The 23965-nt window shown below is 50.5% G+C and overlaps 1 protein-coding gene across 8 annotated transcripts in view; it reads left to right on the plus strand.

Moving 5' to 3' along the window:
• MATN2 (matrilin 2) overlaps window positions 1–23965 on the plus strand; it is a 152750-nt gene that overhangs the window by 110270 nt on the left and 18515 nt on the right. For 5 of the 8 annotated variants that reach the window (XM_089336359.1, XM_089336361.1, XM_089336358.1 and 2 more), the window contains 4 exons: window positions 8276–8398; window positions 13260–13382; window positions 16022–16144; window positions 16332–16454. In XM_089336359.1, coding sequence (XP_089192485.1) covers window positions 8276–8398; window positions 13260–13382; window positions 16022–16144; window positions 16332–16454 — 492 coding nt within the window. The remainder of the gene's footprint in view (window positions 1–8275; window positions 8399–13259; window positions 13383–16021; window positions 16145–16331; window positions 16455–23965) is intronic. The other 3 variants (XM_089336363.1, XM_089336362.1, XM_089336364.1) reach the window with 1 other exon arrangement.

Raw genomic sequence — 23965 nt, forward strand, 5'->3', positions numbered from 1 at the left:
GCTTTTTTACTGTGGCAAAATATGCATACTATAAAATTTACCCCTGCAGCCATTTTCTCAGAGTACAATTCTGTGGCATCAGGGGCATTCATACTGTTGGGTAACATCACTACCATCCATCTCTAGAACTTTCCAGCATCCAAAATGAACCTCTGCACCCATTAAGCACTATCTCCCCCTTCCCTGACTCCTCAGTTCTTGGCGACCATGGTTTCATATCCTCTCTTTATTAATTTCAGTCTTCTAGGTACATCCTAGAAGTGGAATCATACTGTATTTTCCCTTTTGTGACTGGCTTTTTCACTTAGCATGATGTCTCCCGAGTTCAGCCCTGCTGTGGCAACTGTTAGAATTTGCTTCCTTTTTAAAGGCTGAACAATAATCCCTTGATTATATCTACCACATTTGGTTTCTGCGTGGATACACTGGTTACTCTTGCCTTTCTGCAGGTGTGAATAATGCTGCCATGAACTTGGGTATATAAGTATCTGAGTCCCTGCTTTCAATTCTTTGGGGACAATAATAGAAGTAGAATTGCTGAATTGTAGCATGGCAAGACTTTTTGAGGTTAATTTAAAACTCTTACTCTTTTTTGAAAAAAAAAAAAAGAAGTATTTATTTATTTATTTATTTGAAAGGCAGAATTAGAGAGAGAGAGAGACACAGAGACTGAGAGACAGAGAGTGAGAGAGGTCTCCCATCTGCTGGTTCACTCCCCACATGGCTGCAATGGCTGGAACTGGGCTGATTCAAAGCCAGAAGCCTGGAGCTTCTTCCAGATCTCCCCCACGGGTACAGGGGCCCAAGCACTTGGGACATCTTCCACTGCTTTCCTGGGTGCATTAGCAGGGGACTGGATTGGAATTAGAGCAGCTGGGACTTGAACTGGCACCCATATGGGATGCTGGTGCTGCAGGCAGCAGCTTTACCCACTAAGGCAGCCACAGTGCCAGCCCCAGAACCCTTACTCTTAGCCCAAGTGTGGGAAAGGACACTCTGAGCTGTGCATGGTCTTTTCACAAGAAAGGTAAGTAGAGAACTTCAGTCCATTGGAGGGGATTTGTGTCTTTGGTATCAAGGAGACTGGATTTCAGGTCTGATGCTTGGTCATCTGATACAGAAATGATGGATAAAGACTACTGGGGACACCATATTTTGCCTGTTGCCATTTACTGTTTACTGTCTTGAGGTCATTACAAGCATTGATTTTCAGACTCCATTGATAACTAGGTTGACATTTCCACTTTATTTTTCAAGTGGGAGGTTTTTGCACAGAGTGAGGCACTGAATGAATATTTATTTGGTCCTCATATTAAAAGGGAAACACAAGGCTGGATTGTTGCATAGTGGATTAAACTGTCTATAACACTGGAATACAATTTGGGTGCCAGTTCATGTCCAGGCTGCTCCACTCTGGTCCAGTTCCTTGCAGTGTGCCTGGGAAAGCAGTGGAGGATGGCCCGAGTACTTGGGGTCCTGCACCCCCTTAGGAGACCAGGATGCAGCTCCTGGCTCCTGGCTTCAGCCTCGCCCAGCCCCAGCTGTTGTGGCCATTTGGGGAGTGAACCAGTGTATGGAAGGTCACTCTCTGTCTCACCCTCTCTTTCTGTAACTCTTCCTTTCAAATACATAAATAAAATCTTTTTTTTTTAAAGAAAGGAAACACAGAGGGAAATAATTTTATACTAAATCAGCAACAGGAGAACTAGAAGATGCCGATTGTCAGACTTTCTGGCCAAGACATACGCATCTTGCTGAGCCCCACTGCTGCCCTACAGCCTGCAATATGGGGGGACTTTTACAAATCTGCAGAAAACAGAATTAAAGGATCAATTTATTTTGGTGGGAAAAACATTTTAAATCCATGCATAATTTCTTTATATTACGTATTTTCCATGACCTTTTTGAAGATTTCCTGTAGATACAGATTTCAAAACCTTTTGTATCAAAATAAATGTATCTCTTTTTTAAGATTTAGAGTGCTTGCATTTTGAATTTATCTATGAATTCCATTTTCCATGAGCTTTTTGAAGTTCCCTCATATGCCACTTGCTTTTTGAGGGCTGTTGGGTATGAATCAAAGACTCTTGGCTGGAGGAGGCCTTGAAGTTCAACCTAGTTCTCGGCCAGCTGTTCATCCTACGATGTCCCCAAGGTGCCATCATCCAGCCTGCCCTTTAATTCACCCCCTGCCTGCTCTCTCACTGCACTGCATAGCAGTTCATTCCCCTTCGTGCAGCTCTGACTCTTGGAAAGTGATTCCCTAGACTGAGCTGCTATCTCTCTCTTTGCATTTAGAGCTCAACGGAACAAACTGAACTTCTTGCATTCTTTGTGGTCACTAAGAATGAGTCATATCAGACTCACTTTTTTCACATCATTGATTAGCCAGGCGTGGAAAATGTGGTCGCAACTATCTAGACTTTAATAGGCATTGGACCAATTTGCTAGAGAGAGCTCCTTGCCTTGCAGGCCCAATGGAGAAATGTGTGCTGAATAAAAGAATGATTGAATGGGTTTGTAATTGGCTCAGTGTCTGTACCCAGAGCATTCGGATCACTGAGCTGAGGTCCTCCTAGGAGGATTTTAAGTATCCTCGTGGGGGAAGCTTTAAGGCAGTGCCTGAGAGCTATCTTCCATTCTTCATGACTCCGTGGAGTGTTTTTGTTTTCTTTCTTTCTTCCTTTCTTTCTTTCTTTTTTTTTTTTTTTTTGTTGTACACTGTTTATACATAGAGGCCCTCACAAAACATTCCATTAAGAGTAATATCAGTAAGCATTTGTTCATTAAACAAATGTTTGTGAAGCATCGATCTACTATGTGCCAGATATAATGGGAGACATGGAGTTTACCGCAGTAAATAAAACAAAAACTCTCCGTTCTTGAAGCTTACACTTCATTGAAATGGGGTAAGAGAAGATTACAGGTCTCGACAAGGAAGTCACATGAGGTCAAAGACCTTAAGGAGGTGAGATCAAGAGATCTTTGAGGTAGAGGGAACAGTGCTCAAGTGCAAAGGTCCTGAGACAGGAACAGTGAGCAATCTCAGGGAAGCCTCTATGACTAGGATGCAGTGAGAGACTGTGATGGAGGCACTGTGGTCCCTAGGACATGCAACCCGCCTTGTCCACAGTCATCCATTTGGTTCCCCTCTCTCCAAATTTCAGTAATAGCTGTCAGCTTGTAGTTACTCCTCTATACTCACTTTGCTACCTGTATTTTGTTTTGGAATGTAGACATCTGAAACTACTCAAATATATACTTCTCAGTAATGTTCCCCATTATTTTCTTCCCCAAATCTCTGCCCCCCCACCCTGCTCCTTCTTCGATATTATTTCTGCTATTTTCCGTGGCAACTGATTTCACAATTATGAATGTGTATATTTATTTTTGATACTTTTTCTGATCACAAAAGACATATAGTTCCATTGTAAAGAACTGGTTCATTAGAAGTGTTTAAGATAATCTGTGAGTACATCACCCAGAGATAACCATTGTGAGTATCAATTTTGCTACATTTTTCTCCAGACTTTTAAAAAATGTATGCATATTGATATATTTGTATACAGTTGAAATCATACAGTATAACATTAAGTCATGAGGTTTTTTGGCATATCCTTTATATGTTAACAAAAACATTAATGTCTGAATAATGTTCTATCATATGTATATGTCAAAATTTGAACAAAGAGTCAGAAATAGAGGAACAGTCCCATACATACAAGAAGAAATGATTTTTCTTTCCTTTTTATAAAAATGTATTTTACTATTTAAAATTGCTTTTAATGCCTTTTAAAAAAAGATGTATTTATTTATTTTGACAGTCAGGGTGACAAAGAAAGACAAAGGGAGAGAGCAGTCTTCCTTCTACTGATTCACTCTCCAAATGACCTCAATGGCCAGGGGTGGGCCAAGCTAAAGCCAGGAGCCTAGAACTCCGTCCTGGTCTCCGATATGGATGACAGGGGCCCAAGCACTTGGGCCATCTTCTGCTGCTTTTCCAGGCACATCAGCAGGGAACTGGATCAGAAGCAGAGCCAAAATGATTTTTAATAAACATGCCAACACAATTCAATGAGGAAAGGTCAATATCTTAGTCAAATAATGCTGCAACAGTTGGATTTCCATGGGACAAACAATGGAAATTGACCCTTAACTCACACCATATTTAAAAATGCACTTGAAATAGATTTTAAACTTAAATGTCAGAGTAAAAACTATGAACATTCTAGAAGAAAATATGGGCACTCTTAATAATCCTGGGTTTGGCAAAAGTGTCCTAAGTAGGACAGGAGAAAATACAAAGTTTAAAAATCAAAACTCAATAAATTGAACTTCATTAAAATTAAAATACTTGTTCTTCAAAAGATATCATTTACCCACTACACCACAGTGCTGGTGTAGCAGGTAAAGCCTCTGCCTGCATTGCTGATATCCCATAAGAGCACCAGTCCGAGTCCTGACTGCTTCACTTCCAATCCAGCTCCCTGCTAATGCACCTGAGAAAAAAGCAGAAGATGGCCTAAGTGCTTGGACCCCTCACTCATGTGGGGAGACCTGGAAGAAGCTCCTGGCTCCTGGCTTTGGTCTGGCCCAGCCTTGACCATTTTGGCCATTTGAGGAGAAAACCAACAGATGGAAGATCTGTCTCTCTCCCTTTCTCTCTGTAACTCTGCCTTTCAAATTATTTTTTTTAAATATTTTTTTTTAAAAAAATATACCATTACTAAAATGAAAAAACAAACCACAGACTGGGAGACAATATTTGTAAAGCATTATATCCAACAAAGGACCTGTACTTAGAATATATGTATAAGGAATCTTTTTTTTAAGTCAATAAGAGAGAAATGGACAGAGAGAGAGCTTCCATCTGCTGCTTCGGGCTCCAAAGGCCTGCAACAGCCAGGACCAGGCTAGACTGAAGCCAGGAGGCTGGAACTCAATCTTTAGCTCCCCTGTGAGTGGCAGGGACCCAAGTACTTGAGACATCACCTGCTGTCTCCCAGGGTGTGCATTGGTGTGAAGCAGAGCTGGGACCCAAGAGCACTCTCATATGGGATGGCTATTTCCTAAGTGGTATCTGAACCGCTGCAACAATGATCACCACTAAAAAGAGATAAACAACGCAATAAAAATGAACTAAAGATTTGCCAAAGAATATATGGAGATAGGAAATGGGCATAGGAAAATACATCTGACAGCATTAGTCATTAGAAGAATGCAAAGTGAAACCATAATGACATAACGATTACACGTCCACCAGGATGGCTAAAATTACCAACTGATGAGGCTGTGGAACAAATGGAATTCTCATAAGCTTCAGTGAGACTGTTTAAGAAGTTAAGCATACATTTACCTTATGACTCAACCATTTTACCTCTAGCTACTTAAGAGAGATGAAAGCATATGACCGCTCAAAAATTTGTCCATAAATGTTCATAGCTGCCTTATTTACACTAGCCCCAATCCAGAAACATCTCAAATGCCCAGCAGCAGGTGAGTAGATAAACAAATTGTAGTAGAATCATATAATGAAATACTATTCTGCATTAAAAAGCAGCAGACTAGGGGGGGTTGTTGTGACTAGAGGGTTAAGCCACTGCTGGGGATATACCCATCTCATCTCAGAGTGCCACTCCAAGTCCCGGTTCTTCCACTTCCAGTCCAGCTTCCTGCTAATGCATTCTGGGAGATAGCAGATGTGACCAAAGTGCTTGGAACCCCTGTAAGAAACCTAAAACCTGCATGAGTTTCTGGCATCTGGCTTTAGTCTGGTCCAGCCCTGGCTGTTGTGGGCATTTGTTAAATGAAGCAGCAGATGGAAGATTTCTCTACCTGCCTCTCTCTATTGCTGTGCCTTTCAAGTAAAACAAATAAGCATGTTTAAAAAGGAAGATAGAAGTCAAAAGCCACATGTGGCTATTGGACACTTGAGATGCTGCCAGTGTAACTGAGGAACTGAATTCTTAATTTAATTTTAATCAGTCTTAGTATTTTAAGTAGCCACATCAGGTAGCATGGTTCTAGATTGAAGGAAGCAGGGTGATACAAAAACAAAATACAATCCTTGATCCTGGACAAGATCCTTCCTGGTTGGTGGAAAATGTTGTAAAGAACATTATTAGATCGACTGACGGATTACAGTTTGGCTAATCGATTATTAAAAGTGTATCAGTGGGGGCCAGCCCTGTGGTGCCATAGGTTAATCCTCTACCTGCAGTACCAGCATCCCATATGGGTGCTGGTTCTAGTCCCGGCTGTCCCTCTTCTGATCCAGCTCTCTGCTGTGGCCTGGGAAAGCAGTAGAAGATGGTCCAAGTGCTTGGGCCCCTATGCTCACATGGGAGACCAGGAGGAAGCACCTGGCTCCTGGCTTCAGATTGCCATAGCTCCAGCTGTTGTGGCCATCTGGGGAGTGAACCAATTCTCTCTGTCTCTCCCTCTCACTGTCTGTAACTCTGCTTTTCAAATAAATAAATAAAATTTTTAAAAAAGTAGATCAATGTAAATTTATGATGTGTATAACTACATTGTGGTTATGTAACAGAATGCCTCCCCTCCGTTGTTTTTTTTTTTTTTTTTTTTTTAGAGAATATCCTTTCCCTTAGGAAGCTCACCATGTATTTAAGGGACAAAAATGAAGACATAGATAATTTGCTCTCAAATAATTGAGAGATGACTGAATAATCAAGAAAATGCAATTAGGTGAATTTGAGTAAAGAGCATATAGGTGTTTCTTGTACTGTCATTATATTTGCAATTTTTTCTAAGTTTGAGATAGTTTCCAAATGACAGTTCTTTTCAGTGCCTCTTTATGTGATTATGGTTAATGCAGTTATGTTTTTTTTTTTAAAGAGTCCTGGTCTTTTAAAGCTACATTATGAAACATGGATAAGATGACATAATGTCTGGGGTTTGCGTTAAAGTACTATGGGACAAGAATCTGGAGGGTGGGGTACAGAAGAGAGAAGAACAGCCATGGATTGACTCCCTTGAATCTACATGTGAATTTGCTGTACTGCTCTGTCCGCTTTTATGTGTTTAAGATTTCCATGACTTTAGACTGGGCAAATTGGCATCTTCTCATTGTTTTTCCTTTCGAGTATTGTATGCTTTTCCCTTTTTTTGGTATGTTTCCTTATGGAGGCCAAAACCTCTTATCATTATAAAAATTATATACATAATACAAATATGTTCCTTAATACAAACTGGGCCTGGCACTGTGGCATACCGGGTAAAGCTGCTACCTGTGGTGCCAACATCCCATCTGGGTATTGGTTCATGTCCTGGCTGCTCTACTTCCAATCTAGCTCCCTGCTAATGTGCCTGGGAAAACAGTGGAGAATGGCCCAAGTCCTTGGGCCCCTGCACCCATGTGGGAGACTCAGATGAAACTCCTGGCTCGTGGCTTTGGTCTGGCCCAGCCCTGGCTGTTGCAGCCATCTGGGGAGTGAACTAGCAGATGGAAGATCTCTCTGTCTCTGTCTCCCTCTAAAAAAAAAAAAACAAACAAACAAACAAAAAAAAAAAACAAAAAAAAAACCCTTATCAAAACAGACTTCTTAAAAGCCACTTAAATGTCAAATAATTTAACCAATGTGTCCAATTTCCACTATAGCAAAATAAGTCACTCAGACCCTCCATTAGGACAGTCTCTTTCCATACTGAAAGATACAGAAGCAAAATTCCATTATAAGTTCCTTGAAACCCGCTTTTTTTCCTGAATATCTTGGTTTAGTGTATCCTCAAAATCATATCCTTCTCTGATGGAAATCTTGAGTTGAAAGCTCCGATTCTGTGCACTTGCCTTCAGGGAGGTGGCGGGGGTGGGGTTGGATCTGAGTGTTTATTTCTCCCAGAGTATGATTCTTCATCCTACTGTTTGGCTCCAGGCTTGAGGAGTTGAGGTGGTTTGGAGTTTGACTTCGGGAATGTTTTTATTTGCATCCATTCCATTAAACACTAAACGCTCTCTTCCCAGCCTGTAATCTGGCAAACAACAGCCAGTGTGTATGAACCAAGACAAGGAAAGCATGTTCACAAATTAATTTGTTGCAAAACATTTTGTAATGTGTCTAAAAAGGTCTGGGTCCTAGGGCGTTGGCCGTATCCCTAAGCCTGGGAACAGCTCTATTGAGAGAGCTCTTCATGTCAGAAGTCTCGGGGGTCCTGAGATCTCACCTGGTTAGGAAAAAGCAAGACTGGGAGTCCCTCGGTTCTCCTGTGCTAGCTTTCTCGTCCTGTTCAGCAGTCCCACGCTTTTCCTTCTTTGCAGAGATAGACTACTGCGCCTCGCTTAATCACGGCTGTCAGCACGAGTGTGTCAACACAGACCACTCCTACACCTGCCGCTGCCTGAGGGGCTTCACCCTGAATCCAGACAAGAAGACGTGCCGCCGTGAGTCTCGCTGGGTGCTGGGGAAGCCTTGTCCCACTAAGCACTCCTCCACCTACTCGTCCTTTCCTTGCAAACCACAGCCAAGACGGACTCAGCATTTGGGTCTCCCAGCATCACACTGCCCTTTTCTATTGCTTTTGGCTCACTCGAGCCTCCTCCGGGCTTGCTTTCTGTTGTATTACAGCCTATTATGGGAATGAGTTTTCAAGAGTGAATCCCCTGGATCTGACCAGAGTCACTGAGCAAAGGCAGGGCCCACCCACACTTGACACTCCCACCTTTTGGAAATGATGATGCACTCTTCCTTAGCCCACAGTGTGTGTTTGGGATTTGGAGGCAGAAGAGGCTGAGCCCATAGACAGGAGGCAAAAGAGGGTGATTGTTTCCATCCTTCGAGATCAGACACTCAGTGGCTGCCAGGAGATGGGACATCACAGCTCTGTCCTCTTTGGTTGGAAGGAAGAAGGAAGACGAGACTGGGGGTACCCCAGCACATTCAAGGGTGCTGGGTGTCAGCCGGAGGATAGTGAGGATGTTCTGGGTAGCCCACATGCCTGCATCTGGCACACAAGAGGCCTGACCGGGACCCAGAGCACAGACCCCAAAGGGGGAGGCCCACAGGACAGAGGTGTTGGCCTGCTTCTCCTTGCTCCATCCCCAACAGCTCAAAGAGTGCTTGGTGTGCATCAGTGCAGCAGGATGTGTGCTGAATGGACGAATGGGGGAGTAAGTGAATCTCTCTGAGATGTAGCATCTGGAGAAATTGCAACTGTTACTTGAGTACTTCCATCTCCTTAGAAAGGTGGCCTGTTAGCAGGCAAGCTGTGGATTTTGTGAATTTAGACATGCCGGATTGTTTGTGCTCTCCTGACGATATCCATCAGAACTCTCCAGAGCTTCCATTTAGGGCTGTATCCCCCACGTGCTCCGTCACCCACTTCTTCCCGGCAGTGTGTACAGCAGGGGTCAGCATGCAGGACTGCGTTTTCAGAGGTCGCACTGTACTTGCTTTTTGAAAAGCCCAGTGGGCTGTACAGCTGGGTCCAGACAGGTGACACTGTTTACAGCACAGACTGACATACATGCTCATTCTAGTAAGTGCTGACCCTCCTGTGTTGGCACATGGCTGCATGGCCTCTATTTCGCAACTGAGCTTCTTCTCCTAGAAGAGATATTTCCCACCGCCTTGCCTGCATATAAACCCTGGAAACGCACAGGCACTGAATGGGAATTTTAATTGAGAGCAATCACAATATGAAAAGAATTAAAGAATTACATGGAATAGTTTCCGTGAGACCACACATGCCTCAGGGTGTGGGAGGGCTGGCTTTTCTGGCCTGGTCACTCCTCTCTCTGCTATTTACACCTCTTTCTAGGGGTGAGTATGTCAGGGGCGGATCGCACCAGGGAAAATCACTCGCAGGAGGACTCATTTGTGGCCCCAGAGCCATTTCGTGGAGGGGATAATTAGGTCTGGTTCAACTCAGACACTCATTCGGGTTGCAAGCTTCATTGTGTGTTAACTGGGGAGTGGGGCTGAGATGGGGGTGGGGGTAAGTTAGGCATGTGGCCATGCGTAGAGGAGATCTGCCTGAAGCTCTGCATGTCCTACCAATCATCTGAGGCCCCCCTGGCCCTCGGGCACTCCCTCCCTGCACACCCTGCCTGCTTGGAACTAGAGAAGCGTGGAGGCAATGCTCGGTCCATCATCAAGGGAGGAGGGGGGCTGAGCACACCAGAGCGAGTAGAGAGGAAGCAGCCATCTGGGAGTGGTTTGGCCACCACAAATTGGCTCGCACTGATGGGACTGCTGCAGGCCGGGACGCCGGGCAGGGTCCCTAACACTCACTCATGGAGAGTCAGTGGTCATGGCTGCATGTCCTCTCTAGCCAGGTGCCCCACGTTTGCATCCAAGCAAAATGGAACTTGTTCCCCGAAGCCAGTGTCCTCGCCAGCCCTCCTCCCAGCGCCTTGCCGGACTGCCACATTTTCCGTTGTCTGCTGTGAGCCCCTCCCTGCTCCCTGAGGTTAGCCTCCCAGAGCTGCCACTGACTCGAAGCTCGCGATGGATGGTTATGGCAGACAGCTGTACACGGAAGTGAGTGCTCACGGCCTCTCCAGAGCCTTCCATGGAAGAGGGAAGGAAGAAATGGGGTTTCAAATCTGGAAGTTGTTATCAGGAGTCTGAGGTCTCTGTAGTGATCCGAGCCTCACAAATCTTGAGCTCAGGGTAGAGCTGTTTGCATTTAGTGTGAGGTTGGTAGATGATGGATGTGGGCTATTTTCAAATCTAATAAGAAATCTATTTTTCAAAGGAATTTGATGTCATCAAATTAAACTGAAAATTAAAAAATTCAATCCAGAATCCTGCAGAAGAAACGGCTCTTGGCTAGGATTTGGCCTTTCTCCCCATCTGGGCAGTTACTCTGCCTGGAGAGTGTTGTCGTGGGTTTAAGGCATGAGTTATTGTGGCTGTGATGCCAAGCACAGAATCCGGGGCTGGCCTGGCTGCCTAGGAGGGGCCCCAGGGCAGCATCCCACGCGGGACTGACCCCATTAGCTTGAGCAGATGCTTGAGAAACGCAGTTATCATTCTTGATGTTGCTTTTGGACTGCCCTGAATGGCGAGAAACACACACACACAAAAAAACCTGAAACTCGTGGTCTAGTGAGAGAAACAGGTATCGAAGCATCCCTCAAACCAAAAATGCTTCGAAACCACCGATGGTGATGAGTGCTGTGAAAGAGAGGCCAGGCCCTGTAGAAAAAACTGAGCTCAGCCCAGAGGTCCCGGAGGGTGAGGCAGTGCTATCGGGCTGCCCGTGGAGGGAGGTAGAAGTTAGCCAGGGCCAGGGGAGCCAGTGAAGCAAGAGCGGGATCTGTGTCAGGTCATCAGCTGATTTGTATATGTGAGCTTCCTCAGATAATTTTTGGGGGTAAATAAAAATGCGACCATTCTGTTACTTTATGGTTTCCAATCTTTCCCCTTGGATTAGTTATGATGCTTTATGGTCACAGAAAACAGAAAATCCAATTAAAGTCACAAGGACGTTTACTTTTTACCTAACAAGGTCAGAGATGGTTGGTCCCAGGGTTGACTCAGTGACTCAGTGATGCTTTTGAGAACCCAGACTCTTTCTGTCCTACTTTGGCAAAGCATGTTGACTTTTATCCTCAGGCTTGTCACCTCATGGCTACAAAACAGCTGCTGCAGCACCATGCATCATATCTTTATACTACTCTTCTCAAAGGCAGAAGAGAAAGAGGACAGAAAGTCATATCTATCTCTTCAGACACCTTTGTCTTTTCAAGAAGGAAGGTTTTTCTTTGGGGACCCCAGTAAACTTTATGCTTTCATAGCAAGAACTAGGGCACATCCCCACCCTTAGACCAACCTCTTACAAAAGGGAACATGGTTGCCAGACTGACTTAGATCAGCCATGATTCATGCCTTGGAGGTTGTGGGATAATGGTTGTTGGCAAGACAACCAGCAGTGTCTGCCACGTCCCCAGGAAAAGAACAATGGTGTGCAGTCAAACGGATCCAGCCCGGCCAGTGATGTCAGTAATGGCCTTTCCCCCGACACCAGTCTCACAAAGGCCCTCCACAAGCTCATCTGATTTGCTTTTACTAGCCCGCTATGCGTGTGTGGTTAGAACTTTCTACCAGGAAAGGGATTGCTCCCCGCTACTGGTTATGATGCAGCTTCCAGCTGCTGGCAGATGATGGGGGGAGCTTACTCCTGGAGGACAGAACTGCAGCCTCCCGGGGCAGTGTTGCAGCCGTGGCACCTCCGGTTTCATGATTCTGAAGCTGTCGAACTCTCCCCAGAGCAAGATTAAGCATTTGGACTTCCCTAAGTAGCTGGCTGTTTTGTAAGGTCAGCTTTTTTTTTTTTTTTTTTTATAGGTAGACTTATAGACAGTGAGAGAGAGAGAGAGAGAGAGAGAGAGAGGTCTTCCTTCCATTGGTTCACCCCAAAAATGGCCGCCATGGCTGGCGCTTTGCCGATCCGAAGCCAGGAGCCAGGTGCTTTTTCCTGGTCTCCCATGCGGGTGCAGGGCCCAAGCACTTGGGCCATCCTCCACTGCCTTCCCGGGCCACAGCAGAGAGCTGGCCTGGAAGAGGAGCAACCAGGACTAGAACCCATTGCCCATATGGGATGCGGGCACCACAGGCGGAGGATTAACCAAGTGAGCCATGGCGCTGGCCCCAAGGTGAGCTTTTGTTTATTCTGCCTCGTGCTGTCCGAGGTTACTGTCAGAGGTCGCTACAGACACACTGACTTGAGGAACAGACTTGCTGGACTTTCTCAGCTTTGCCATCTTTCTGAGAAGTAGGGCCTCCCCCCAGCCTTCTGCTCTTTGGCCATCCACTCAGCTCAGTGTTGGGCCATCACGGCCGGGCAAGACTGATGTGGGAGAATCCACAGGGACGCTTCTGGTCTGGATTCCTCTTTTCACGCAGCTCCCTGAGAACAGCACCTGATTTCTCTGTGTCCTGAAGAGCCTTCAACTTCTGAACCTTCACTGAAGTTCACCTGTCTTCTCCCTTCCACTGCAAGGCCTTCTTCTGGAAGGCACAGCCCGGCCTTGCCACCGCCACCGGCACTCCCGGCCCCAGCCACCTAGCCAGAGTCTCCCCCGCGCCATTCTGTGTCTGGCAAGGCCCAGCCCCCTCTGGTTCTGCCACTCCAGCATCCTCAGCCCCTTGCACCGCCCACACTGGGCCCTCGCCCTCAGGCCACGCCCTTGTTTGCTGTCCTGAGCCACCTGGGCAGGCAGCACCTTCCAGCTCTCACCAGAGAGGCTCATGGGAGAAGTCCAGAGTCTGAGGAGGGGCTGTCCTCTCTCCCCTCAGGGATCAACTACTGCGCTCTGAACAAGCCGGGCTGTGAGCACGAATGCGTCAACACAGAGGAGAGCTTCTACTGCCGCTGCCGCCGGGGCTACAGCCTGGACCCCAACGGCAAGACCTGCAGCCGTGAGTGTGCACCCCGGGCAGGGGTCGTGGGGCGCGGGCTCCATGCACAGCCCCCGGTTCCCCAGCAACCAGGCACTTCCGGGTTTCCCATGGGCATTGTGGGCCTTCCCTTCCCTTGGTTCCATCATCCATCAAGTGGGAAGATTTCTACTACTATTCCTTCAAAATTTGGATGATGACGATTAAGAGAATCGTTAGATGTACGTCACTTAGAACAGTGCCGCCTGGCACAAACACTAGTAAGTGTTAGCTAATATTATTTACTGTTGAGGGGGTGGACACGAAGTTTTGGCTGATTTCAGTCAGACAGGCCTGCTATCAAATGTAGGCTCTGCCATCTACTAGGTGTGTGAGCAAGCCTCGACTTCCCACCTGAGATGATAATGTTCTTGATACCCCAGCACGGCTCGGGGCACCACGGCCCATTTCAACCTCTTAGTCCTGGTGCAGGCTACCTGCTCAAGCCGGGATAACCACTCATGTCCTGGAACCTGTCACAGTGACCAGCACCCAGCCCTGGGCTGGGACCAGAGGCTGGAAGGGCCAGGCCTTGGAAGGCCGTGGGCTCCAGGGGCAGCGCTGAGGAGCGTGGGACTTTCTGTGAAGGCTTTGGCTTTTCTTAGTTGTGTTGTGTCGGAGCCACAGCAGAGCTCCGCTCGGTGATGTAAGCACATGGGAACTTGCAGGCTGTGCCAGCTGGAGGGGGCCGTGGCGCTCTATGTATGAGGCACAGCAGGGGTGGGGGCGCACGGGCGCTGTGAGGGATCCCTGTGACCCCAGCCTGCTGGGAACAGGGGCCCCAGGGAGCATGGCCATGCAGAAGGGGCCCTTTGTGGGGAAGCCCGCCCGGCGAGCCACACATCTGCTCTGGCTGTGGAGACAGACGTAGACTGTGAGCGGGAACAGTGCAGCTGTTGAGCGCTTGGACCCCAGACTGCCAGGAGGGGCAGTTTCACAGATGAAGCAGGAGGTAGACGCGTCCTCAGGAACTCTCGCTCCCCTGCAGGAGCCCCAGGGGACAGAGGGCCTCACTAGGCTTTCTAAAGACAGTATCAGAGGCCCAAGGGCTTCTGGGCTGGGAAGTGGCAGCCAAAGTGAGTGCGTCCTGTGATTCACCTCCAGATGTGTCTGAGCCCCATGAGAACCCCACAGGGAGCAGGAGACTCCCTGCCACTGATGAACCCATGCGAGTCCTGCCTTTCTCTAATGGTGTGGGGGTCTGCCTGCTGTTCGCCCTGGCAGGTAACCCAGGACAGGCTGGGCATGACCCAGTGGAGCCCACCTAGGCTACACCAATAGTCAGGGTCCACCAGCATGCCTTAGGGAGCTTAGAGGAGCTCAAAGGCTGGACCATTTCTGCCTAGGTGTCCTCTGGGAAAGCCCAGATCTTGTGTCTTGCAGACTCAGGAAGCCCAAGTTACAGGGACAACAGGTGTTCAGAAGGCTCTCGCCCTATGCAGGCACTGCTGGGAGCACTTCCCGTGCCCTAACTTGCTCATCCTCACCACAGCCCTTATTCCTAAAGATGGGGAAATTGTGCATGGAAAGCCCAAGTCACTTTCCTGGGGTCCTGTGACCAGCAAGTGGCAGAAGCGGGATGTGGCTCCCAAGAGCATGCGAGTGCTGGCAGTGGGGGACATCCACCCATGGAATGTTCCAGAAGGCTCTAGTCCTAGGCCCTGCAGGAGAGAAAAGGCCCACTCGATGGCCCCACATAAGGCCTTCAGTATCTGTCCAGTCTCTGGGGTTGCCTTTTCTCCATCAAGGAAATCTGGAAGGCAGCCCGCAGGGCCGCCCAGGGGGACCTGTCCATCACAGCTGTGTGATCGCTGGCCTTTGTGCTCCCGGCCCAGGGACCAGCTGTGCAGTGGTCGGGTGCCAGAACGGGCCACCCAAGCAGGCCTAGGCTCCGGTTTGTTTTCTGAATCTGGATGTCCTGATGATAGGGGTAAGCAAAGCAAAACAAAACAAAAACCCTTTTTCTTTTCTACTTCTAAAGAGAATGAAATTATACAATAAATTCTTACTCAGCACTACTTGATAATAATAAGCGTTCATGAGGCGGCTGCTGCTCGCCAGCTCCAGTCCCGGAGGCCTTCCAAGGATTGACTCCTCTAGCCACATTCCCATCCAGGGGAAGGCACCACGATGCGGCTGGTGTCTCAGTTCAGGAAACCAGGGCACAGAGGTCTGGCTGTCCGAGCCTGGCACTAGAAGAGGCAGGGTTTAGGCCGGAACCCTCCTACCTAAGCAGCACTCTACCAGCCGGCTGTGTGCATTGCCCTCCCCGAGCCTCACTTCCTCCTGGTGCGGTGGGACTTGCACCTGCTCCCAGCTCTGCCCTGAGCTGGCAGGTTCTGCGTGCCAAGGCCCTGGCGCCAAGTGCCGCTGTCCTCAGCGCCAGGGACAGCACTGTCCAATCCCTAGCGTTGCGTGCACCTTACTCTTCAAACAGGGAGATGGCAAGGAAAGCAAGCTCGGCTGATTTTTCAGAGCAGCCAGTGCTGTGGATGGAGTGAAACCTCCCCTGGAGATCCTACGGCCTCTGGGAGGGTTTGGTTTGCAGTCCCTGTGGCCAGTGGCACGTGACCCCCACCCCACCTGGTTCTTTGACGTTTTTGTGTATGTGACCCACATAGGGGTGGACCACTGTGCGCAGCAGGACCACGGCTGTGAGCAGCTGTGTCTGAACACGGAGGAGTCCTTCGTCTGCCAGTGCTCAGAAGGCTTCCTCATCAACGAGGACCTCAAGACCTGCTCCCGTGAGTCCCCTCCCCACGCTCTCGCAGGGACAGGCTGACCCGAGGAGTGAATCGTGCACACGAGTGCACAGGGCTTCCCTCTGCCCTCGTCTCTAGAGCCCCAGGGTGTGGTGGGCACTGCGAGGCTTCGGGGGTGCTTGGTTCCATCCTTGTCACCCAGGGCCCTCACGTGGCTTTGGTTTTGCAGGGGTGGACTACTGCCTGCTGAGCGACCACGGCTGTGAGTACTCCTGCGTCAACACAGACAGATCCTTCGCCTGCCAGTGTCCGGAGGGGCACGTGCTACGCAGTGATGGCAAGACCTGTGCAAGTGAGTGCATGGGGGCACAGGGGTTCCGGGCATGTGGGGACGCTGCTGGCCCCAGGCGTGTGCCTGCCTCGGTAGAATGTGTGTGGCTACATCTCTTAACCAAGCGAGCCCTAGTGGCAGCTTCTCCCCCTGCCACCCAGTTTCTTTCCTCCAGTCCTTGCAGTGGTTTTTGGCCATTTCCAGTCTGCCTCGCTGTTGGTCTGCAGCTGGACAGAGCCCTAGTTCTTTCTTTTTCTTTTTTTCATTTTTAATGTGTTTATTTAAGAGGCAGAGTGAGAGAGAGAGAGAGAGAGAGAGAGAGAGAGAGAGAGAACTCCCACATCTGTGGGTTCACTCCCTAAATCCCCATGACAGCTGGGACTGGGCAGGGCCAAAGCCAGGTGCCCAAAATGCAATCCAGGTCTCCCAGGTGGGGGGCGGGAACTCAAGCACTTGAGCCACCAGGGGACACATTAGCAGGAAGCTGGAGTTAAGAGGCAGAGCAGGGTATCCAACCCAAGTGCTCTAAATGAGAAGTGGACACCTTACCCAGCATCTTAACCACTGGACCAACCAGCCCACCCAGAGCTGCAGTCCTCAACTCCGCTCTACCCCCAGGCAGCCAGCAATGCCCAAGAATAGTCACATGGACCGCTGATGAACTACTGGCCATGTGCCAGGCACTGTGCCACGTGCAAGCACTGTCTCTGCTGGTGACAGCTAAAGAAGCTGCAGCTCAGAATAGGTCAAGACACTGAGGTGGCCGACTAGTTAAAATGAGTACACACGAACTCTGCCTGTGTGATGCCAATGTCAGCTCTGGAAGGAGAGGCCATCCTTTCCCTGCCGCCTGAACCCGGCCATCTGGCAGCACCGGTGACATCGGCAGCCTTGTGTCTGGGGCTTGCATTTCTTTGCAGCTGGTCCCAACTCCTGTCTCCATTAAAAAAATAAAAAGACTCCCAAACCCCCTTCTTTCCTTCACGCAGAAGTGCTGCGGAGTTTGCTGCCCTGCATTTGTGTTGCCAAGTAGACCAAGATAAGGAATTGAAAAGTAGTCATCTTGAGTGACAGGGTCAGAAATGGAGGGAAAGGACTGTAATTTTCTTTCCCTGTCCTGCTGTCTTCCTGGCTCAAGGCCCAAGTTCCCTGGGCACGGGTACGACTGTGGCCACAACCCAGCTCACCCAGCTTTTTAAGTCATCTGCTCACACGGGCAGACGAGCTGACTGCACAGCTGGGTGTGCCTCTCCGTGCCGCCTGGGAGAAAAATCTTACCCAGGTCTGGGACAGACTGCTGCGTGGGGTTATCCAAGTTACGGCTTGCTGGTGGCTCCCTGCCCCGCTGCTCCCAGACTGCTGCTGCTGCCAGCGCGGGGAAGGACTGGGGGCCGGGGTGCAGAAGGAGGTGGCTGTGTTGTGTTGCGTCTACGTTTGACTGCGCCCAGTGCCGGAAGCGAGGGGGTTCATGGGTGTGTTGCGGTTCTCTATCATCTTACATGATGCGTACCCCTCCTCTGTCCCTCTCTGCTGTGACAATCAAGAGCTCACTAACGATGGCTGCAGAACTTCTAAGAAATCCTCATGGGCCCTTCCAAACACAGGCAGCTCTTTGTCCTTCCAGCCTTATGTCTCCTCCCGCCCAGCGCGCGCGCGCATACACACACACACACACACACACACACACACATATCCCGATTCACATCTGGATTATGCCTTTGGCGCTTTTCAGTGCTGTTCCTTTTCTCACTTCAAGTGTGTCTGGAACTAACGGCACAGTGACCTCATCGCTGTGAGAGGATGTCCAAGGATGCCGTGAACAGCAAATTTTGAGCTTTGTACGTGGCTGTGCGCGACTGTGTGGGGTCAGCAGATGGCTAAGAATTAGCCTTGGGAACCGGGTGTGAGAGGCGCGTTTTTCCTGCGCCGGCCGACAGCTGCATGGGGAGCTCTCTGCCAGTCCGCGACTGTCTGTGTGCCCGGATGATGCGGTCTGTCCACCCTGTCCTGCAGTCGCAGGCCAGGTTTCCCGTGGAGATGTGGTACCCCAAGCTCAGCCACATGACGTGGTGGCGTCTTTGTGTAAAAGTCTGTTGGGCTGTGGGTGGGGGAGCCAGCTAGGGCCTTGGCCATTGTAAAGTCAGCCATCCCTCCACTTGGAGCTTCCATGGCAGCTGGTCTGAAGAGCCATTCACTCACTTTCTAGAAAGTTCTCTGAAGCATGGGGAGAAGGCCCAGGTTCCCAGAGCCCTGGACTGCAGTGGGCACTGCTATCCTCATACCCCACACTCCTGGCTCCCTGACCCCCAAGCTCTGATTGCCCAGATCTCCCTGGGAGCTGTCCTGGCCTTGGGCCATTAGAGACACAACCTGGAGCGGCTGCTCAAAGGCCTTCTCCCCTCTGCAGAAGTTTCCCTGAGACAAAGACCAGATGTGCATGGAACACACAGCCCCTGGGCCTGTGAGCTCCTGGAGGTCAGAGGTCAGAAGCCAGGTCTTAGCTATAGTCAGGGTTTCCAGGGCCTGGTCCAAGGGAGACTCTCAATATAAGTGAAGTGAGTAGAAAGTGAATGGACAAGCCGGCGCCGTGGCTCAATAGGCTAATCCTCCACCTTGCGGCGCCGGCACACCGGGTTCTAGTCCCGGTTGGGGCGCCGGATTCTGTCCCGGTTGCCCCTCTTCCAGGCCAGCTCTCTGCTATGGCCAGGGAGTGCAGTGGAGGATGGCCCAGGTGCTTGGGCCCTGCACCCCATGGGAGACCAGGAAAAGCACCTGGCTCCTGGCTCCTGCCAGGATCAGCGCGGTGCGCCGGCTGCAGCGGCGGCCATTGGAGAGTGAACCAACGGCAAAAGGAAGACCTTTCTCTCTGTCTCTCTCTCTCACTGTCCACTCTGCCTGTCAAAAAAAAAAAAAAAAAAAAAAAAAAAAAAAAAAAAAAGTGAATGGACAGAGACCAGCTGTCTTTTTATCCCATAGCCCCTGGCACAGGGTCCACTCCCTGCTCAATAACCTTCTGTGGCTCCTACTGTCTCCCAGAATACATTTCCAGCCATAGGCTTGCAATGCGCCTGTGGGAAAAGCACTCCTCTGCCTCTTCACCCCTGCCCCAGGTCTTCTTCAAAGCCTCCCCTGCTTCTACCAAAGTGGGAGGCCCCTAGTCTCTGGGTAAGCCTTGTCCTGTATCTTCTGGATTCCTGTTTGCCTCCGTCCCAGCCCAACTCTCATATTGCCCCGTGGGGAACTTTCTGCCTCCCTGCCTGCTGGGCACATGGCTCCTCCTGCCCCACCTCCCAGCCTTGAGGGGATGGGACGGTGCACGGCTCCCAGCGCCCTCCTGCCCACTTTACCCTGTGGCTCTTTGCATGCCTCTGAGAAGCTGCAGCAGAGGGGAGAGAACACTGGACTGGGGGCCCCAGGACTGCACTGAAATCTTGTCACTGCTACCCAAGGCCAGGAAATGGCCCTGCCGGGGTCTGCCTGCCCGTCTGTAAGCTGGGAATGTTCACTGCTGCCTCTTCTAGGGTTGGGGTTGTTTGTTCCGCAGGAGGAGACGCTGGCGGAAGTGCTTGTGAGTGTGTAGAATGCCCTAACCCCCTGCAGTGCCATCAGTGGTGCCCTTGTTAGGGCCTTGCCTCCTCACACACAGACTCCCCCAAAACCCGCCCACTCCCTCACCCCCACACTGAGGAGAGGCCTCAGGGAATCCCCTGCGCATCCCCCAGGGTCAGGCCTGTTCTCCTTGGAGGGCCCCTGAAGCATACTACCCTGGAGGAGTGTCAGGCTCAGGGTCCAAGGGCTGTCCTGGGGAGACTCCCTTCTCCTGGCCGAGCAGGGTGCCGACGAGGATCTGAGCCTCAGCCGCAGGGCCCTGGCAGCTCCTGGCTGGCAGCCCTCCTGGTCCAGCTACCACAGGCAGATCTGCACAGGCCTGTTCAGACATGAGGCCCCCCAGCTTGGCCTCCTAGGGCTGAGGCCGTCCTAAGCAAGCCGAAGGGAGTGCCCTAGTCTGCTCGCGCTGTCACAGCAAAATACCATGGCCTGGGTGCCGTTTCTTAACCACAGAGCTGGCTTTTCTCACGATTATGGGGGCTGGACGTCTGAGATCGGGTGTGGCATAGCTGGGCTCTGGCAGGGGCCCTCTTGCTGGCTCACAGACTGCTGACTTCTCACTGGGTCCTCCCGTGGATGGGTGGGAGTGGGGAGGGGAGGACGGCAAGGAGCGCACTTGCTCTCCAGTATCTCTTCTTATAAGGACACAGGTGCAGCAGGGCCCTGCCTTCTTGACTGGGGGCCTCAGTGGCAGAGCCAAGACTTGAACTTGGGTCCTCTGATCCCAAAATCTTTGCACAGTGTGTGATGCCCTCCAGCAGTAGCATCTCCGTTCAGCTGCATCTTGTGTTGCTGGACAAGAAGCCGTCCTGAGTTAGCAAAGGTTGGCTCCCTTACTGTTACTAAAAGCAAAGTCGGGAATGGGATCATCTGGTGGCTTCTGGGTACCCTCTTGGCAGGCGACCACTGTGGCTTTCTCTCTTGGGGTCTGATTGGTTTTAATAAGCTTGGCTGTGGAGTCCCAGACTCCAGACGCAGGATTGCCGTCTGTCACCGCAGCAGAGGTGTGAGCCCACGGAACACGTCAGCTCGCAGGCACCCCGCAGGCGTGTGTGACTCAGCAGATGGATAATCCAGATGTGGGGAGCTCAGTGTGTCAGCGGGCGGGGCTGCCAGACACGGCCCCCCAGGGACTGGGCCACATCCTGAGCTCCAGCTAAAGGCAGGTCCCTGCCTGCTGCCATGTGGTCCAGAAGGGGTCTTCTCCCTGCCCCTGACACTTCTCCCAGGTCCTTTCAACAACCCCCTAACCGGGCCTGTCTTCTCTCTCACCTCTGAACTGGGATCTGGGACCCCCTTCAGCTTGTGGCTCATTCATTCTTAGTCTATTCAAGACTCTGCTGTGTGCCTGCAGCATGCTGGGTGCTGGGAACCCTGGGGTTTCTGCTCTGACAGAGTTGCACGTTCCCTGGGGAGGGGGGCAGCACTGTGGCATAGCAGGTTAAAGCCCTGGCCTGAAGTGCTGGCATCCCATATGGGTGCTGGTTCTGGTCCTGGATGCTCCACCTCTGATCCTGCTATGGCCTGGGAAAGTAGTAGAAGATGGCCCAAGTGCTTGGGCCCCTGCACCCACCCACGTGGGAGACCTGGAAAAGCTCCTGGCTCCTGGCTTCGGATCAGTGTAGTTCCGGCCGTTGAGGCCATCTGGGGAATGAACCAGTGGATGGAAGACCTCTCTCTCTGTCTCTACCTCTCTCTGTAACTCTGTCTTTCAAATAAATAAAACAACTCTTAAAAAAAAAAATAAAGTTCCCCAGGGAAGATAGATATTTGTATTTATTTTTATTTGAGAGAGAGAGAATGAGAGAGAGCTCCCTTCTGCTGGTTTATTCCCCAAATGCCCCCGGGAGCCTGGAACTCAACCTCAGGAACCCAGTGGCTTGAGCTGTCACCCGCTGTCTCCCAGAGGCTGCATCAGCAGGAAGCTGGATTCAGGAGCATGAGCCAGACGTCAGACCCAGGCACCCTGATGTGGAATGTGGGCTCCTAACTGGCATCTTAACTGGGTATTTCTTTTTAAATTTATTTGACAGATAGAGTTATAGACAGTGAGACAGAGAGAGAGAGAGAGAGAGAGAGAGAGAGAAAGGTCTTCCTTTTGTTGGTTCACTCCCCAAATGGCCGCTACGGCTGGTGCTGTGCCGATCCGAAGCCAGGAGCCAGGTGCTTCTTCCTGGTCTCCCATGTGGGTACAGGGCCCAAGCACTTGGGCCATCCTCCACTGCCTTCCTGGGCCACAGCAGAGAGCTGGACTGGAAGAGGAGCAACCGGGACTAGAACCCGGCGCCCATATGGGATGCTGGTGCCGCAGGCAGAGGATTAACCAAGTGAGCCACGGCGCTGGCCCCCTTAACTTGGTATTAAAGGCATATCATGCATTCCGAGTGGTAAGAGTTGTGATGTGGGAAGGAGTGGTGCCAGGGGAGCAGGTGGCAGCCTAGAGAACGAGAAGTCTCACCCAAAGGTGGATTAGAGTGAGCTGGGCTCTTCCTTTATCTTCTGAGAGTCCAGCAGGCCATGTAAGCAGACGTTGAGCTAGGATGATCGGTGGATGTGCAACCAGACTGGAAGATGGAGAGGTGACAACTTTGTGACCTAGTCTCTCCTCTGCCCAGGACAGCTAAGGCAAGTCACCTCTGCAGGTGGAGGGACCTTGGGGAAGTCACTTCCCTCTCCCAGGGGGTTGGACCAGTTCATCTCTAAGGTCCCTTCCAGCCCCCACAATATGGGTAGTGGCTGGCTTGGAGTAAGAGCCCCAACACTTACTGGATGAGTGAACACCTCACTGGGATGACCACCATTGTCCCCAGGTTGGGGACACCCCATGGTGGTACATTCTGCAAGGCAGGTGTGTGGGACGGAGGAGCCCAGATGCCTGCCAGCACCCACACCCCATGGGGTTCTCACTGCACTAAAACCAGTGCAACAGGTCTAATGAATTTGGATTTCCAGAGCAGAAAACCAAGGGGATATTTCCTTTTATCGAAGCCGCCTTTTCTGGAGTCCCGTCATGTGCCAGGTGTTTTGTTTAGGTGCTGGAGATAGCAGAGAAGGGCAGATACAGTGCGTGGTCTCTGGAAGACCAGAGTCCTGTGGTCACAGCCCAGTGAGGAGGTGAACACAAATCCAGAGATCACAGAAACCGTTGTCCTACTACAACTCAACACCACCACCATAAGAATGTGTGGTGCTTTGAGACCCTGTGCCAGGAGGCCAGGAGGGGCTGGATGAGGGTTTTTTTTTTTTTTTTTTTTAATTTATTTATTTGAAAGAGTTAGAGAGAAGGGGGAGAGAAAGATCTTCCATCAACTGGTTCATTCACCAAATGGCCACAATTGCTAGCCACAAAAGCTTGGAACTCAGGCTGGACCTCCTACATAAGTGGCAGGGGCCCAGCCAATTGGACCATCTTCTGCTGCCCTCCCAGGCACATTAGCAGGGAACTGGATAGGAAGTGAGCAGCCAGGACTTGAACCAGTACTCATATGGGATGCAGGCATTTCAGGTGCCACCATGCTGGCCCCGGAGGAGGGTTAACTGAGAGAAGGGGTATGGTAGGGAAAGAGGCTTCCAGGGAGAGGAATGGTTTCCCAGATGGGTCTTGGAGAGTGCAGAGGGGGAGGTGAGGCTGGAGCGCAGGTGGCGCATGTCTTACTAAAGGTTTCCCATTTCAGCCAGAGACTCTTGGGAAACCTTACAGGATCCTTGCAGGGAGAGGCAGTGATGAGAGCAGAACTGCGTTTGGAAAGAGGACAGACTGGAGATGGTCAGGGGTGTGTGCGTGGGGCTTGGTTAGTAGAGGGTGCTACAGCCCAAAAGAGAGCTGGGGGCGTTTGACTCATGATGTGGAGGCCCATGGGAGGGTTCCTGGATTCAAGGTTGGAGTCCACTGCCAATGCTGCACCCCTGGTGGCTCATAGAAT

Source organism: Oryctolagus cuniculus, chromosome 6 (assembly GCF_051225735.1).
Source record: "Oryctolagus cuniculus isolate XC-2025 breed Fujian yellow rabbit chromosome 6, ASM5122573v1, whole genome shotgun sequence".
Taxonomy (NCBI): Eukaryota; Metazoa; Chordata; class Mammalia; order Lagomorpha; family Leporidae; genus Oryctolagus; species Oryctolagus cuniculus.